Genomic DNA, 14,871 nt, shown 5'->3' on the forward strand with positions numbered 1-14,871 from the left:
ATCACTGAACCAAGACGAATGGTGAACGCCAGATAATATAACTGACCAACTGGAAGGTTTTATGTTCTCTTGTACTTTGCTATGCCTCAGTGGTATTAATAAGCTGTTATTTAAAGGCTGACGCAGCCTCTAAATCCTGCTGTGTGAGCTTTAATGAGCCAGCAGAATCAGGACTCCTTTTAACTACAGAAGAACTGTGTATTAGCAGCCAAGCGGTCATTAGCAGTCATCGATCTGACCAACAAAAAACTCCTACCTTCACGTCTGGGTCTCGACTGGTGCCGAAGTGTGCCACAATGAGATCCACCGCTGTGTTCACGGCTTTCACCAAACCTGACGCAGTTCAGGGAGGGAAGAATAAAGAAAGAGTTCGTCAGCTATCCTTTATCCAAATGTCACTTGATGCAACTGTCTTTTAAGTCCATGATTTCCTGTTTTCCCCTCCTCTGCAGGTGAAAGGCAGGCGAGAGGCTCTAACAAATGTAGCACACGTTTTCCTACATCCTTCACTGTCTTTGTGCGTGAACTTATTTGTGTGCTGTCAGCCTGCTCGGACATATACGCAGGCAAAACTTTTTGGCTAGTTAGATGAATGAAATATCTCTGGGGCACGATGTAAACCTGGATGATCCAGCTGAAGGATGATCTCCTTGCTCATTATACAACACACTGCTGCCTCAAGAGGCCTTGAATGACTCTCCTTACTGTCAAGTAGCCTTTCTGCAGCGAGAGGCACTTGATTCAACCACCATTCAAAAGCATCCCTTCTCCTCGACAACAACACTGCATCATTAGCAAATGCGATTCTCGAAACGGTAACCTGAGACTGTTATTTGATTCTATTTGCTGTGTGGTAGTTTTCTTCTGTGGCTCACAGGACAAACCAGTGTATTCCTCTACTGGCAGCTTGACTGACATTTATAAGCTTAACTTAATAAGACATATCAATGAATGCAACAGAGGTGTTATTCTGACGAAGGCTCTTCTGTGTATTAGCAAGGAATTAAAGTCTGTTTGATAAATCATGACAAACAACTCCTTTTAATGGATTTGTCTGTTTGAGAAATCTCTATTTATCTTGCTCAGTTTTTGACTATTACAGAATCTGCTTTATGACATTGTTCAAATATCATGATGTTGATACTATCAACCAGTCTGAATGAACACTGTACGCACTGTGCAAAACATTTTTTGGCGCATGAACTAGAAGAAAACGAGCTTTCTGTACTTAAATGCACATAATGAAGTAGTTGTAGTTCTAGAAATAGTTATTAAGCTCCTGAGTTCCTAAAGGGGTTCCAGGAAAAGCCGAGAGTGGTCAAATGACGCCGAGAGACAAATACTGCATCAGTACTCTGTGTGAACAGTGAATGAGAAAACCAGCTGACTGTTTGACATTTAGTCGTTTAGCATTCAGTGGTTAAATATTTAGAGACTTCTAATTGACCCCCACTGTTGCTGTCGATCATGCACATATACACACAGAGCCTCACCTCTCTTCTGCGTCAGGTCCACAGAGATGTGGGACTGCGAGGAAGAGCAGGAGGAGGAGGAAGTTGAAGCGTCGGGGGAGAGGCAGAACTCCTCCGGAGGCTTCTCGGTCAGGGAGAAGTAGTCCGGCAGGAAGTCGCTGTAGCTCTGCTGCAGCTTAGCCGACTGGCCCCCTGCTGAGACAGACACATGTGCGCACACACACACACAAATGATCAGACACACATATAAACACACACAACCACTGTTAAAAGCGTGAGGGATCCTAAAGAATGCAACTGTATTTGAGACTTTGAGAGACACCTTTATGAACCAACATATTTGTTCTCCAAAGAACCCTGCAGCGATATTTTGTCAGTGACCCTCAGATTGTGCACTCTGTGGACCTTTAACTCCTTAAAGAAGTAAAAGGACTCAAGTAACCAAGTCCGCTTTTCAAATATGTGCATAATGCTGCATTCGTTCCATAACTGTCAGTAAAATCATGAGCACCATTGAGCCGTCCCAGCGCGTGGCTAGAGAGGGCCGAAGGGAAATCAAACACGTTCCGTCTGGCAGGTCGTGGTCCCCCACTCCTTCGGGGTTCCAGGTTACCAGTGTGCCCCCCAGAGACCCTCTCCACTCCCAGAGGGTTTCGACGACGGTACTCCCTCCATTTGAGAGCCTGGGGAGAGAGGTGGTGTGCTGTTGGGGAGGGGTGGTGTTAGGGTTAAAGGATGGATTATTGAGTAGATGGATAAAAGAAATATAGGGGTGATAAGAAGAAGAAGAGGAAGAAGGGCAAGCGGAAAAGGTGAAGGGAGGACAGGAGAAGATTTAAGTCCATGCATGAAGGGAGAGAAGAAAGAGAAAAAGACAACAGTAAGAATGTACAAGAGCTTAGCTTCAAACATCTGAATTACACAGAACTTCAGAATTGTTCTAAGTTATTAACAGTTGAAGTGAAAACCCGGGCAGCTGTCTGTCGTCTGATTAAAGCAGCAAAACACTAAAACTGCAAAGATTCTGAATCCAGAGTCAATGCTGCACTGCCCTCTGTGGGCCGAAACGTTCCATTATGTGCAGTGATTTCAAAGCAGGTGGTTTTCATTAATTCTCCATGCACGACTGCTTGCACTGTGAGGGTCGACTAACTTTAGACTACTAACTGCAAATTACTATATTACATTTTTGTACCTTTTAACGTAAACCTGTTGACTGATTCTATAACCCTGATTGCAAAAAAGTTGGGACGCCATGTAAACAGTAAATAAAAACAGAATGCAATGATTTGCAAATCCTTTTTGACCAGTATTCATTTGGATACAGTACAAAGACAAGATATTTAATGTTCAAACTGAAAAAAATGTATTCCTTTTTTGGAAAATATACACTCATTCCGAATTTGATCCTACAACTTGGTCATGTTCGGCACTGTGTTACATCACCTTTTCTTAAAACAGCACTCAGTAACTGCAAACTGAGGACAGTAATTGTTGAGGTTTTGAAAGCAAAATTCTTTGCCATTCTCGCTTGACTTCAGTTGCTCAACAGTACAGGTTCTCTGTTGTCTTATTTTGTGCTTCGTTATGTGCCAAAAGAAACATTCTTTAACTGTTCCATCCTTGCTTGTGAACAACTGAGCCTTATCACCTGTTACCAATCAACCTGTTTACCTGTGGAATGTTCTAAACAGGTGTTTTTGGAGCGTTCCACAACTTTCCCAGTCTTTAGTTGCTCCTGTCCCAACATGTTTGAAACATGCTGCTGCATCAAATTCAAAATAAGCAGATATTTACAAAAATCAATGAAGTTGATGAGGTAAAACATTAAATATGTTGTCCTTGTATTGTTTGGAATTGTCAACAAGGCTTCGCAAACGATCACATTCTGTTTCTGTAGACAGTGTCCCACCTTGTTTGGAATTGGGGTTGTGTCATCAAGAGACTGATAGTTGCAAGAAAGCAAATGTAAAGTGCAGTGGTAAAGAGGAGCAAAACAGGAAAGATGACCGTAGTCATGCAGTTAAAGGAAAAAAGAGGCGGGTACATATGAAAAATCTGAACCCAGTGTGGCAACATACCGGAACTAGTGGGGTCATACTTCATGTTGTTGTGTGTGACTGACAAAGGCAATAGTCAAAAAAGGTGAGTGATGCCACTTTTATCTTCATCTTTAGGAGTGACAAATGACTAGAAAACAAAAAATCTCAAAACATTTCCATGGGCTCTGACACTTTCATTAGCTTGGGATTTCCTCTTAAAATGAGTCAACACAGAGACTTTTGTGTTGTTTCTGTGTTATCCCTGTAATCGTGTTTATCCAAAGCAAAACTTAAGGAAAACCTCAGAACAGCTTTGAACCCTGATGAATCTGTTGTATTTTTGTTTCTGTATCTAATGATTTAAGTTCGCTTTTGAATACATTTTAAAGGACCAGTCAGTAGGGTTTAGTAGTGAGGTTGCAGATTGTAACCGACTGAACAACCTTCGCCTCACTCCTCCCTTTCCAAACATGCATGGCTGCAAAACTCACAAAAGATGCTCTGGAGTGTCAGTGTTTGGTTTGTCTGTTCTGGGCAGGGAGAGGACCTGCTGCCACTGGAGATAAATGAGTTCATTCTATGGTAACAAAAAATATTCTTATTTACTTTGACTATTGTATTCCATTTCTGTCAATACATCCCCCTAAATCCTACAGACTGGTCCTTTAAGATTTCAACACTAACTTTCTTCAGGGGAGAACATCTTGTGGCACACTAGAATTCTTTGGAACCTACCATTATGTGTCCTGGCTCCAGGTCCTTTGCTTCCCTCCACGTGGTTTCCAGAGTCCAGACAGCCCAGCGGGCTCAGTGTGTCACTGTGGAGTGCTGGTAAACTGGCCAGAGCTCCACGATGGAAACAGTGTCCCTGCACCACTGGCAGCATTGGTGGCACCGTCCCTCTCTTCGCCCCCAGAGATGGAGGTGGAGGAGTAGATGGTAACTGCACTGAACCCCCTCCCTGCTTTCCCGTTGGTGGGGTGTGCAGAGGACCCAGGCCTGCTGAAAGCGGGCAGGAGAGGCTGTGTGGTGGCTGAGGGCTTGGGGTGCAGGTGGAGCAAGCTCCAGAGCTGGACGCCCCCTGGAGCCGAACAGGGGAGTAGCTCCCAAGAGGCGAAGGACGAACTGAGCCAGGAGGAGGGGCTGCTGCAGCCAGAGTCCCCTGGTACCTGTGCACATTTTCAGCTGCATCTTCACTTTCCTCCCCCACCGGACCTCCAGAGTCAGAACCGGAGCCGGAGCTGGAGCGGGCCTGCATCCCAGAGACGTAGCCCGTGAGCAGGGGCAGCAGTGGCTTGGGCTGCGGGGGTTTGGAGGCAAACTGGTGGTGAAAGGTGAAGGGCTGGATGGGGAGGGTGGTGGGCCGCTGGTCCTTCCTGTAGCGGACCACCGCCGGGCGGCTGTCTGAGGAAGTCGAGAGACCGCCTGGATGAGCACAAGATGGACAGCAGGGATGGGGAAATGATGGAGGAGTCACATAAATTTAACAAAGAAATATGCAGAGGAGAGGAAATCCGAGGCTGTAACTAATGATCATAAAATTATATCTTATATTTTTCAGTACAACACAATACAATGCAATAGCACCAAAAACTACAGCCTTTAAAATGATCTAAAGTTGAATAAAACTAAACATTAGAACTTTCTTGAAGGGATTCTTTGCAGGTCTGGTACACTGAATATATAGAATGCATTAGTTTTATGTAGGTGTACCTCAAACTGGCAACTGTAGAATGCAATGTTTGCTACAGCAGAGGATTGTGAATAATGCAACTAATAACTAGCATTTTATTGATCAGTTAAAGCATCTTCAAATTGTTTGCTTCTTACTTCTAACAGTCAAATGGTCACATTTCAGAGGCCGTAACCAGTAAACATACAAATAAATATTTATGATTAGTTCTATAGATCAACTAATCAATTAATTCACTTTAGACTTAAACTGTACAAACATGAAGGTTAGAACTGAAGGCAAAAACACAGACCAACAGTAAACTGCCAGTCATGAACCACGACAGTCAACAGGCCTTATGACAGACAACCATGCCACTGTTAGACATTGCTCTGACAGACCCATGTGCACACACACTCACACACACACACACATACACATACACATTCAGAGGAACACACAAGGACACACACATAGACTAAACCTGAAGGCACTGCGTCAGGAGAGACACCAGCGAGGAGAAGCCTTTTTCTGCACTTCTTTTCCACTGAGTCAGTATCTGAGTGTATTTTTCTCTCTCTCTGTGTGTGTGTGTGTGTGTTCCTCGATCCAGTGCAGTACATGACAGACAGAGGCGCATGTGACGTTGACCGTGTTGCGCAAGCTGTTTGTCACCCTACGGCCGGCCCACCGACGCCGCCTGGGCTGGGTGCAGTGGCACCTATTGGCCACAGAGGGCGATATTGAGCTGCAGTAGGAAACTGCTGAAGGAGGGAGGAAGGAGGAATGCTACACACCCAGCTGGTCTGAGCTCTCACTGGTGATGGAGGACAGGAAGACTTCCTCTCTGGCTCTCTTATATCTGCTCCGTCATCCCTCTGATTGCCATTTTTTTCCTTTTGCTCTTCCTCCCCATCACCACCTCTCCTCTTTCCCCTTCCCATCTGCTTCTTCCCTGCCTCCTCTCTCTCTTCAGCCTCTCTCCTCTTTCACAGACGAATCCATTAGACGGCACAGGCTTTTCCTTTGCAGTTCTGTTGCACTTCATGTTAGCATCATTAGCAAGCGGGCTGCTTCCCAAAGGCTTTTAAAGAGGCCTGTACACTGCAGTGAAACAACGCAGCTGACTCAAGTGAAGTCTGATGAATAATATATGTAGTGAGACGCTGCACAGCCTCTCATTATTATCTTACATCATCACAGCCTATATGAACATGGTGTTAGAGGCTTGTTTTGAGGCATATAATAGACACACCTTGTTCTTAGGGATGACCCATTTCTTCAGATCTCTTTATCAGTCTTCCCCTGCCTTCCATGTTATCGTTGTTCCTTGTTCTCACTGCAACAGTCAGCTAACAAGCCACAATTTACCAGCTTAAAGCTGCTCTTTCATTCCAGCATCTGAGCTGGTGGACTGTGGAAACAAGAAACCTGTATATTCAGTAGCCAATTATTATAGATTTATTTGTTGTTGTCTTTATTCCATTGTTCTTTTTTCCCTGTTTGAAAATCTAGTGAGGGAATATGATAATTAACGACTATTTTTAGCTTCTGCAATTTAAAAATGTCTGAAAATCGTAAAAAATTCCATCACAATTTCTCAGGTGTCTTAAAATATATTAAAATATTCAGTTTACTATCACAGAACAGTAAGAAACACAGCAAATATTCACATTTGAGAAACTGGAAGTATTTACTTCCATTCTAATGCAGTTTTTGCTAATAAATTCATTGCTTATCAATATAAGCATTGAATTAAACACAAGCACCTTTGTTCTGATGGTAATAGTTTGATGATATCCCTGGTTTGATTGTTTGTTGGTTCTTTTTTGTAACCATGTGACTGCAAATGTACAGAGCACATGGTGCAGGTGGCATCGGGTCTGTATTTCTGCAGATAATATGTGGCAGACTAGAAAAACTGAAGACAGACGTTTGTATATGTGCACATTGTGTTTCAGTTTTTCGATGAGAATGTGTGTAGATATTGGATCATTGGCTTGGTGTTCCCTGTAAGAAAATGCTTTGAAATTTCATTTACATCATGTCCTTGTGTTCATGTCACACCACTCAAGCAACGACAGCATTAATAGTGTAGAAAAAGTGTTAATTAATTGCTTCAACAGCAAGACTCTGCAAAGTTTTCATGTGTTAGCACAGGAGCAATAAGATACACGCACTCTCTCTGTGGGCTCTGACTCTGTAATGCACACTTCTCTGAACTTCTCATGTATAGTCTGTAGTACGACGCCCAAAAACTGGCTACTCTGCCACCTAGTGGTTAATGTGTGGTACATGAGGCTTAATTGTTAGCCAGAAATAAATAATAGAATCAGGCCTAACTTACAAAATAATATTATCCTTACAGATGCCACATTTAGACCAAACAGAAAATAAGAAGTTAAAAAAATAGGGGTTTAAAGCTGGAATGCTGTACTAAATGTTAAAAACATGCTTGCTTTGGAGGTAAATACTGACTTTTAAAAAATCTATATTTTAAATGAAATTTCTGGCCATCTTTTTGAAATGAACAGTAAAGAAGTGAATTATTCTTGAAAAAGATTTAGTGTACGTCTACAGAGTCTGAGTGTTTTCAGACGGTAGGTTTTGGGTGGAGGCAACCGTGGAATGCATACCTACATTCCTGCATACTGACCTACATATAGTCCATGCTGTACATACCATGCCCATTCATCGCTCGAGTTACACAACTGAGATTCATAACATGAGTTTGGAAGAATATAAAGCACCTATTTTATAATCTAGCGATCCAATCCAGCGTAAACGAAGCAGAAAATTGTTTGATTATACTTGTGGAGGCTGGTAATGGTGACCTGAGGGCTAGATGGTTCATTTTGCATGAAGCTGGTGTGATGCATTTTAAATCATTACTAAAGAGAGTTTTTCAGTAAATTAACTGAAATTCACTTGTTCTTTGGATTTAGTTTTAACATGAAAGTGTAGCACTACATGGAAATGAAATTTATGGGGTTTGAATAGAATGAAAAGTATCACTTGTTCTCTTTTACAGGTGTAAATGAAATGGTGACATCAATTAACAAAATAATTAGTGGAAGTGGAAGTCATTTGTTAATTAAACATCATTTTAACATCATAATGAATTTGTACAAAGAGATTTATTTTCCTCAAATGTTCCTAAAATGATGATGTTGCTCCTGGGACATACCCGTCCTCGTGCACTCACTGGTCTTACTGTCACTGGTCTTATTCCAACGGAATTCCAAGCACTCGTGTGTGTGTCTGGTGTGTGTCTGGCTAGATAAACACACACACGGCGGCGGGTGTGTTTATCTAGCCAGACACACACAGCAGGAAGCATAGACTGAGCTGAGTTTCATAAGGTGATGGTGGTGTCTGTTCATGCAAAAACTCTACTACTATTTCACTTAAATTATATGATATGATGGACGCTTCGAGGGCCTTTCAGGTCCTCCAGCCTTTATCAGTGTTGGGGGCCTTGATGAAGAGTCAGAATGATGACTTGATCAGAATTAGGCCTTAGAAGATCCTGTCTTAGTCACCATGACCACCATGGCCTCAGGGCCCCATTCACACTTTTAAAGCTTGTTCAGATATGGCCTCATGCTCTTGCCTGCACAGGTCTGCAAGCGGCTGTATTCGCAAAACCTGTAAAATTCCTCCTCCTCGGGATACTTGTTCATTTTTATGTTGGTGACATCTCTGATGCTAAATTATTTGTGGTCTTTCAGACACCTCAGTGATGTATTTTCCTTTTCATCTATATTTCGGACATTGAGCTCCCTAAGATATATATGATCAAGTGTGAGTTTCTGTGTGTGGGACAGTTCATTGTGGCTGGAAGTACACATTTATTTACTACCTGGATATTTTTAACAACTCCACTTCGTGTATTTCTTTACATATTTAACCACTCAGTATAAATCCTACTTATCAATATTGAAACTAACTTTTAATGAACTTCTTTTAATGATTTAGGAATGCAACATACAGGTACTTCTTGTACTTATTTACTTTTATATCTAACTGGACAGAGCAATATCACTATCTATTCCAAACAAACTATCTAAAACGCATCACTTCTTGTTTTCAGCTAGTATGACTCTAAATGTGTCAGGTTTTTTAAAATCCCTTTAGGAAATGTAATTTTTCATTTGTCTTCCTCTGCAGAGAGGTCAGAGGTCAGACTCAGCTACAGAACAGCATGACAGGATGTGGCAGGAATAAAACAGTATCTTTCTTTGTTGTGGCTGAGTGCTGTTCTGCTGCCACTAGCTGACTCCACTGGATGTTTCAGAGGTGTTATGTGTATCATTTTTAACACCAAGTGATACAATACATTTGTATTAATAAGACTGTTTGTATTTAGTCATTCTGAATACAATCTGTAACAACACTGGCAGCTGCTACTGATCTCGATGCTGCTGAGTCAGAGTTCACAGATTTCTGAATTCTGTAAAATAAACCAGAAACATGATTAAAGTAACTGCATCTCTCAGTGACAGTAAGGGAATGCTTTGTGGACAAAGAGGTGGCAACTTTCTCTGACTGTCCCTTGTTTTTGTGACGGGTCTGACCTTCAGGTTCTTTGGATCAAACACACACACACATATGCAAACACACAGCTACGCACGCAAACGCAGCAGAGCCACACGCAGCTCGGTATGCTGATGCAGACCTCAGCGGGGGGGTTTCTCTGCACCTTTATCTCCTCTCTCACCTGATTGTTATTCTGAACACGTTTGGCCCACTTCAACCCTTCACTCCCTCCAAAGCTGAGGATACACACTCTGCGTCATATCTATACATGCTGGCACAAGGGTATTTTCTCACACACACGAAGCCGGTCTAAACATACAGAATCAAACGCACATAAGCCACAGATACAGCGCGCAAAATGTCCAGAAAGCAAAGAAACACTCTCACAAAATCATTTAATGTGGAATTGTTTGTGTAAGTCTGAATGATGCAAACAATTCAAGCCAACCTACAGTTTTCCGTTCTTTTTGTGTACTACTCTATGATCTGTTGCAGTAGAACGTAAGTCTATGCAGTATGTGGGAATGATAATGTCAGCATTTCAATTATTGGAAGTTATTGTTAACCTTTTCACAAAAGAACTAACAGCTGCAGTCTTCTGGGTCAAATTTGATGCACTAAGAATATTTCAATCACTCTGCAGAGTGTGTTTTAACTGCATGTACTGTACCTTTTTTAAAGGAAATGTAAAGCTCCATCGATCAGTATTTTTCTTACATGAACAAAGATTCAAATGACTGTATAATTTCAAAGGTAGAGATCAGTGAGTTACTGTCCAACTCTAGAGCTTGATGGAGCTTTTTAGCATCTATTAACTGTTTAGCTCATGTCTTAGTTCTGCTTTTTGTTTTGTTTTTATGGCTAGCCATTAAAGAGTCAGATGTTTTCCTCAGGAGTTGGTGGAGACCAAAACAAAGCTAAAGGAGAGTATAGATTTGACATAACTTCTGATTAATGCTAATGTCTGGATGTGTTAATGTGCAACTGTTTACAGTGATGCTTATTAATGTGTGCTGTACCTGTTAAATAAACCAAGAAATAAATGAAGTAAATACAGTAAGATGTGCCATACCTTCAGCCTTGGCCCTGGTCTCCTTCGCCCCCTCCAGGTGTTGCTCAATGCTGCCTTGACTGTAACATCTGGTAAAGGGTACAGGTGACATGCTGTGACTCTCAACCTCCGCACGCTGCTCTGGGATCGGAGAGAAATCCACAGAGGAGTGGGAGTGGGTGGAGTAAGTGGAGGAGAAAGGGTCTGCGGCTGCCTTCAGCGATGGTGACCCCCCTGCACCTCCGTTTCTCCGTTTGCTTCTCGCGATCTCTGCAAAAGAGGTGACTCGCGGAGGAGGAGGCGGGGCCGGGGCGGCGCCCTCGCTGAGCCGGACGGGGCAGCTCAACATACGCTCCAGAGATCCGAGCCGAGGAGACGGAGACTTGTCGAGGTTGCGGTCGTAGCTACGGGAGCGAGGGCGGCTTCCTGTGGAGGATCCGCCTCCGATAACGCCCCGGCCAACCACAGGAGGGGAGATGTTGACGTACACCTGGCCTTCAATCACGGCGGGAGCAGCTTCAGCCCCACTGGCTGCCTGCTGATTCTTCTTCTTCTGCTGCTCCTCCTCGTCCTCTTCGTCTTCATCATCATCATCTCGCTGTAAGAAGAGAAATAAGGAAAGAAAACAAGAAGGAACACAACAGTTAAATATTCTCCAATAACTTATCAGTTAAAACATATTACCAGCCATGATTAAGAGGTCACTTTACCTTAAAATTCTTTAGGACAACAAAACCACAGAAAACCAAAGACCTAATCTGCCTTACAGGGGCACAGTTACTGACTGCTGGTAATAGCCTTCAGCTCTAACTGCTAAAATAATCCTTACACATTATATCAGACAACTCTAGTCAGTGTCTGTGATCTAAAATAAAGCAGACTAATACCAGTGTCACCGCTATTTGAAGGGTTACTGTCATTGTCACACGGCCTTCGGTTTAATTTATTCCCTTCCATTTATCTGCTATTTATGCCTTATGTTGTTTTTAGATTATTCCCTTCTTTGTCCAGTCTGATGTAATTTGACCAACACAGTTCATGTATCTCTGCTGGCCATTTTGATCTTCATTTTCCTTGGCTCTCCTACTCAGATTCTATTTCCAATCACTAAAATAAAGTACTTGTTGGTGTATTTCTACACTTACTGCCTAAAATTGATTAATTATGCATACCACCCGCGGCAAGCTGTTTTTCAAGATACAGAAGAACTGGAGTGGAAAGAGTGAGAGAAAATGTTTGATGTTTTAATTTTTTGTCATTTGTTTATGTTATGTAATCGTCTGGATTCTTTACATGAGTAATCTTCAGTTCTCCCTTTTAACAAATGTTACAATTAGTGAGAAAATCTGTTTATTTCCCAGGACTCTTCTGCTCCATGTTTTTCAAAGTTCTGTATTACAGACCATTTGCTGCCACTATTTTACATACAGAACAACTGCACAACTCTGCACAACTCTGCAAATTAACTCACAACCATCTCCAATAAAGGGATGAATCCCAAACAATAAGAACCATCTGATCAACCTTGAGTTGACCTGGTCACTAATCTAGCCCGTCTGAATTAGTTGTGCATATGCACGGCAAATTAATAAGGTCCATACAGTATTAGCCATTTAATGAACATCACATTGCAGAACCCACTAAGCATCCTGTTAGATGGACTACAAATTGTTAAAAGTAGAGACTTTGGCTCTTCCACTCACCCGAGATGACTCTCCATCTTTGTCTTCTTCCAGGGCCTCCTCATAAGCTCGCTGCTTAAACAGGAAGTACTCGCTGGGCTGCGTTGGGGTGGGGCTGCCTTTGCTGTGCTCATCGGAGCAGCTGTTGACTGAGGACCCTGCCGGACTCGGGGACGACTGGGACGAAAGGTCGCAGGTGACCAGCTTGTAGTAGTTCTGTGTGGCAACAACCAGGCGCGCCTGACTCTGCAGACACGACGCAAGGTCTCCAGATGACCCAGAATGTGGAGGGTGGTAGGAGTTGCAGTTGGCATCGAGGTCAAGAGCCCCCTGGTGCTCTACAGCACAGGAGCACGTGGAAGAGGTGGACAGGTGCGGTTCCCGGATGAGAGGAAAGGTGTTGCCAAGGCAGGAGGGCTGTTGCTGTAGCAGGGGAGGTTCAGTTGGGGAGGTGTGAAGGTCCAAATAGAAAGCCCCTCTGGTTGAGTCTCGCTGGTTTCCTGGCGGATCAGAAACAGACGAGGTGCAGGAGTGGTCAGTGGAGCTGTTGAGGTTTGTGTGTCCAGAGACTGGTGGCTTCTCTGGGACGCCGTTGTTCATCTTGTTGTAAATGGCGCTGAAGTTTACGAGCACACCGTCCGAGCTGTTGCAAGAGGAGTCGCTGCCGTAGCCTTGCTGGCACTCTGAGAAAGGCTCCAAGAAGGCTTCAGGGAAGTGTTGAGGGTAGTTCTGGGAGAGTGCACAGCAGGAGCAGTGCTGTGTGGAGGAGCTGGAGGAGTACGAACCTGTCTTGCTGCTTCGCCCACACCTCATAGGATGATCTTCATCTTCTTCGTCGTCATCGCCCCAGTCGTGCTCTCCACAATCCATGGACATGTTGGAACCACTGCTACCGTGGCGCCGCTGGCTGTCCAGTCCTAGAATGTCCAGGTCCTCCAGATGGTTGGACAGATTTGAGACTACGCCCCTCAGGGACTCCTGACTCCTTCCAGCCATTGAGCTGTGCAAAAGAAAGGGTTCAGAAGCAAAGCCAAGGTCATGTAAGTGGAAAGACGCCATCCCGTCATCGAGGGCCGTGTTAGAGTCACTGTGGAGGTGAAAAGACGAGTCTTCAAGGTAACCACTGAGGTTGTCACCATCCTCCTCTTCTTCTTCATCCTCATCATCTTCGGTATTCAGCAGGAATGGATTATGACGCAACGGATTCCTGTTCCTCGGTTTGGCTCTGGGCAAAGTATGAGCTGTAACCAGCTGGTCCTCTGAATTGCTTGAGGTAAACGATGAATCATCACTTGCTGTGCTCCCTCCTCGCCCGCCACCCTTCCTGTCTCTTCCTCCATTGTGGGAGGACCAGGAGCCGCCGGAGGTCTGGATGAGGCTGCTGTAGAGCAGAGCCTCTCTCTGAAGGACGTCTCTCTCGGGAAGGGAAGTGGTGCGACTCAAGCCCAGGTTCTCCGGTGGGCTAAATGGGTTGCTCCTCTTCAGCGAGCCTCCGCAGCCACCCTGCCGCCCACCTGACACCTGGCAGTGCACCAGGGGGATATGATGCACGATCAGGGTCTCGCCTGACAGCTTCGGAGGGCTGTCCATGGTCCAGGAGGAGGGAGGGTGGGACTGGAGCAGAGGGACCCCCTGTTTGTTGAAGGTGAAGGTAGATGTGTGTTGTGTTGGGGGGTTGTGTTCACACTCTGTTTGCTGGGCCTAGATCTGCAGGGCTGCCAGGGATTTGGAAGGAGAGGTCGGGGAAGTCAACACCGTGGTCAGAGTGGTACATCTAGAAAATATGAAGAGGCAGAGAGAGGAAAGATGTTATAGGAGCAGGCAAATAGAGACAACAGAGCACACACACACAAATTCCACATGCAGGCTGTATGCTTGTAAAAATCATGTAGAGAGGATCAGTAAACAGAGTGAGAGAGTGATCAATGAGCAAGATGTTCATGTTTTAACCTCAGTTAGAACAAATATAATATGTCAAGAGTTCTGTTGCGATTGTGTTGTATTCCTCATTGTGTTTTTAATGGCAAAGGAGCCCCTCCTTGTCATCCCATTAACTGCTTGTGTCACATTATTTATTGTTTGGTGTGTTTTATATCTTTTGACATTTTAAAATCAAGTCTTTAAGGGCCCAAAAAAACATTTAGTGAAATAAAAAAAGAAGCAACTTTAAGTGGTACTCCAGTAATTCAATGTTGTACTTCCATATAGTCGGGGGATGTGTGAAGACAAATTGAAAAACATTTTTAGCCCCGAATGTGGGTTAAGTTTCAAAAGCACAGAATCCTACAGTCATGAAACTCAACAGCATCTTTTACTGCACCTGCACTTCCTCTTCAAAATTGGCAGTGTCCATGCCAAAGCTGAGATAACCCTGATGACATAACTTTACATCACTTTCTCCGGAGCTACAAAA

At 43.7% G+C, this 14,871-nt stretch overlaps 1 protein-coding gene across 4 annotated transcripts in view; it reads right to left on the minus strand.

Annotated features, from left to right (window-relative positions):
- Positions 1-14,871, minus strand: part of rusc2 (RUN and SH3 domain containing 2) — a 41,492-nt gene that overhangs the window by 6,921 nt on the left and 19,700 nt on the right. For 2 of the 4 annotated variants that reach the window (XM_041937366.1, XM_041937367.1), the window contains exons 2-6: positions 12,480-14,232; positions 10,798-11,374; positions 4,250-4,939; positions 1,494-1,667; positions 257-333 (exon numbers count right to left, since the gene is read on the minus strand). In XM_041937366.1, the coding sequence (XP_041793300.1) occupies positions 257-333; positions 1,494-1,667; positions 4,250-4,939; positions 10,798-11,374; positions 12,480-14,048 (3,087 nt within the window). In that variant the 5' untranslated portion in view covers positions 14,049-14,232. The remainder of the gene's footprint in view (positions 1-256; positions 334-1,493; positions 1,668-4,249; positions 4,940-10,797; positions 11,375-12,479; positions 14,233-14,871) is intronic. The other 2 variants (XM_041937369.1, XM_041937368.1) reach the window with 2 other exon arrangements.

Source organism: Chelmon rostratus, chromosome 5 (assembly GCF_017976325.1).
Source record: "Chelmon rostratus isolate fCheRos1 chromosome 5, fCheRos1.pri, whole genome shotgun sequence".
NCBI lineage: Eukaryota > Metazoa > Chordata > Actinopteri > Chaetodontiformes > Chaetodontidae > Chelmon > Chelmon rostratus.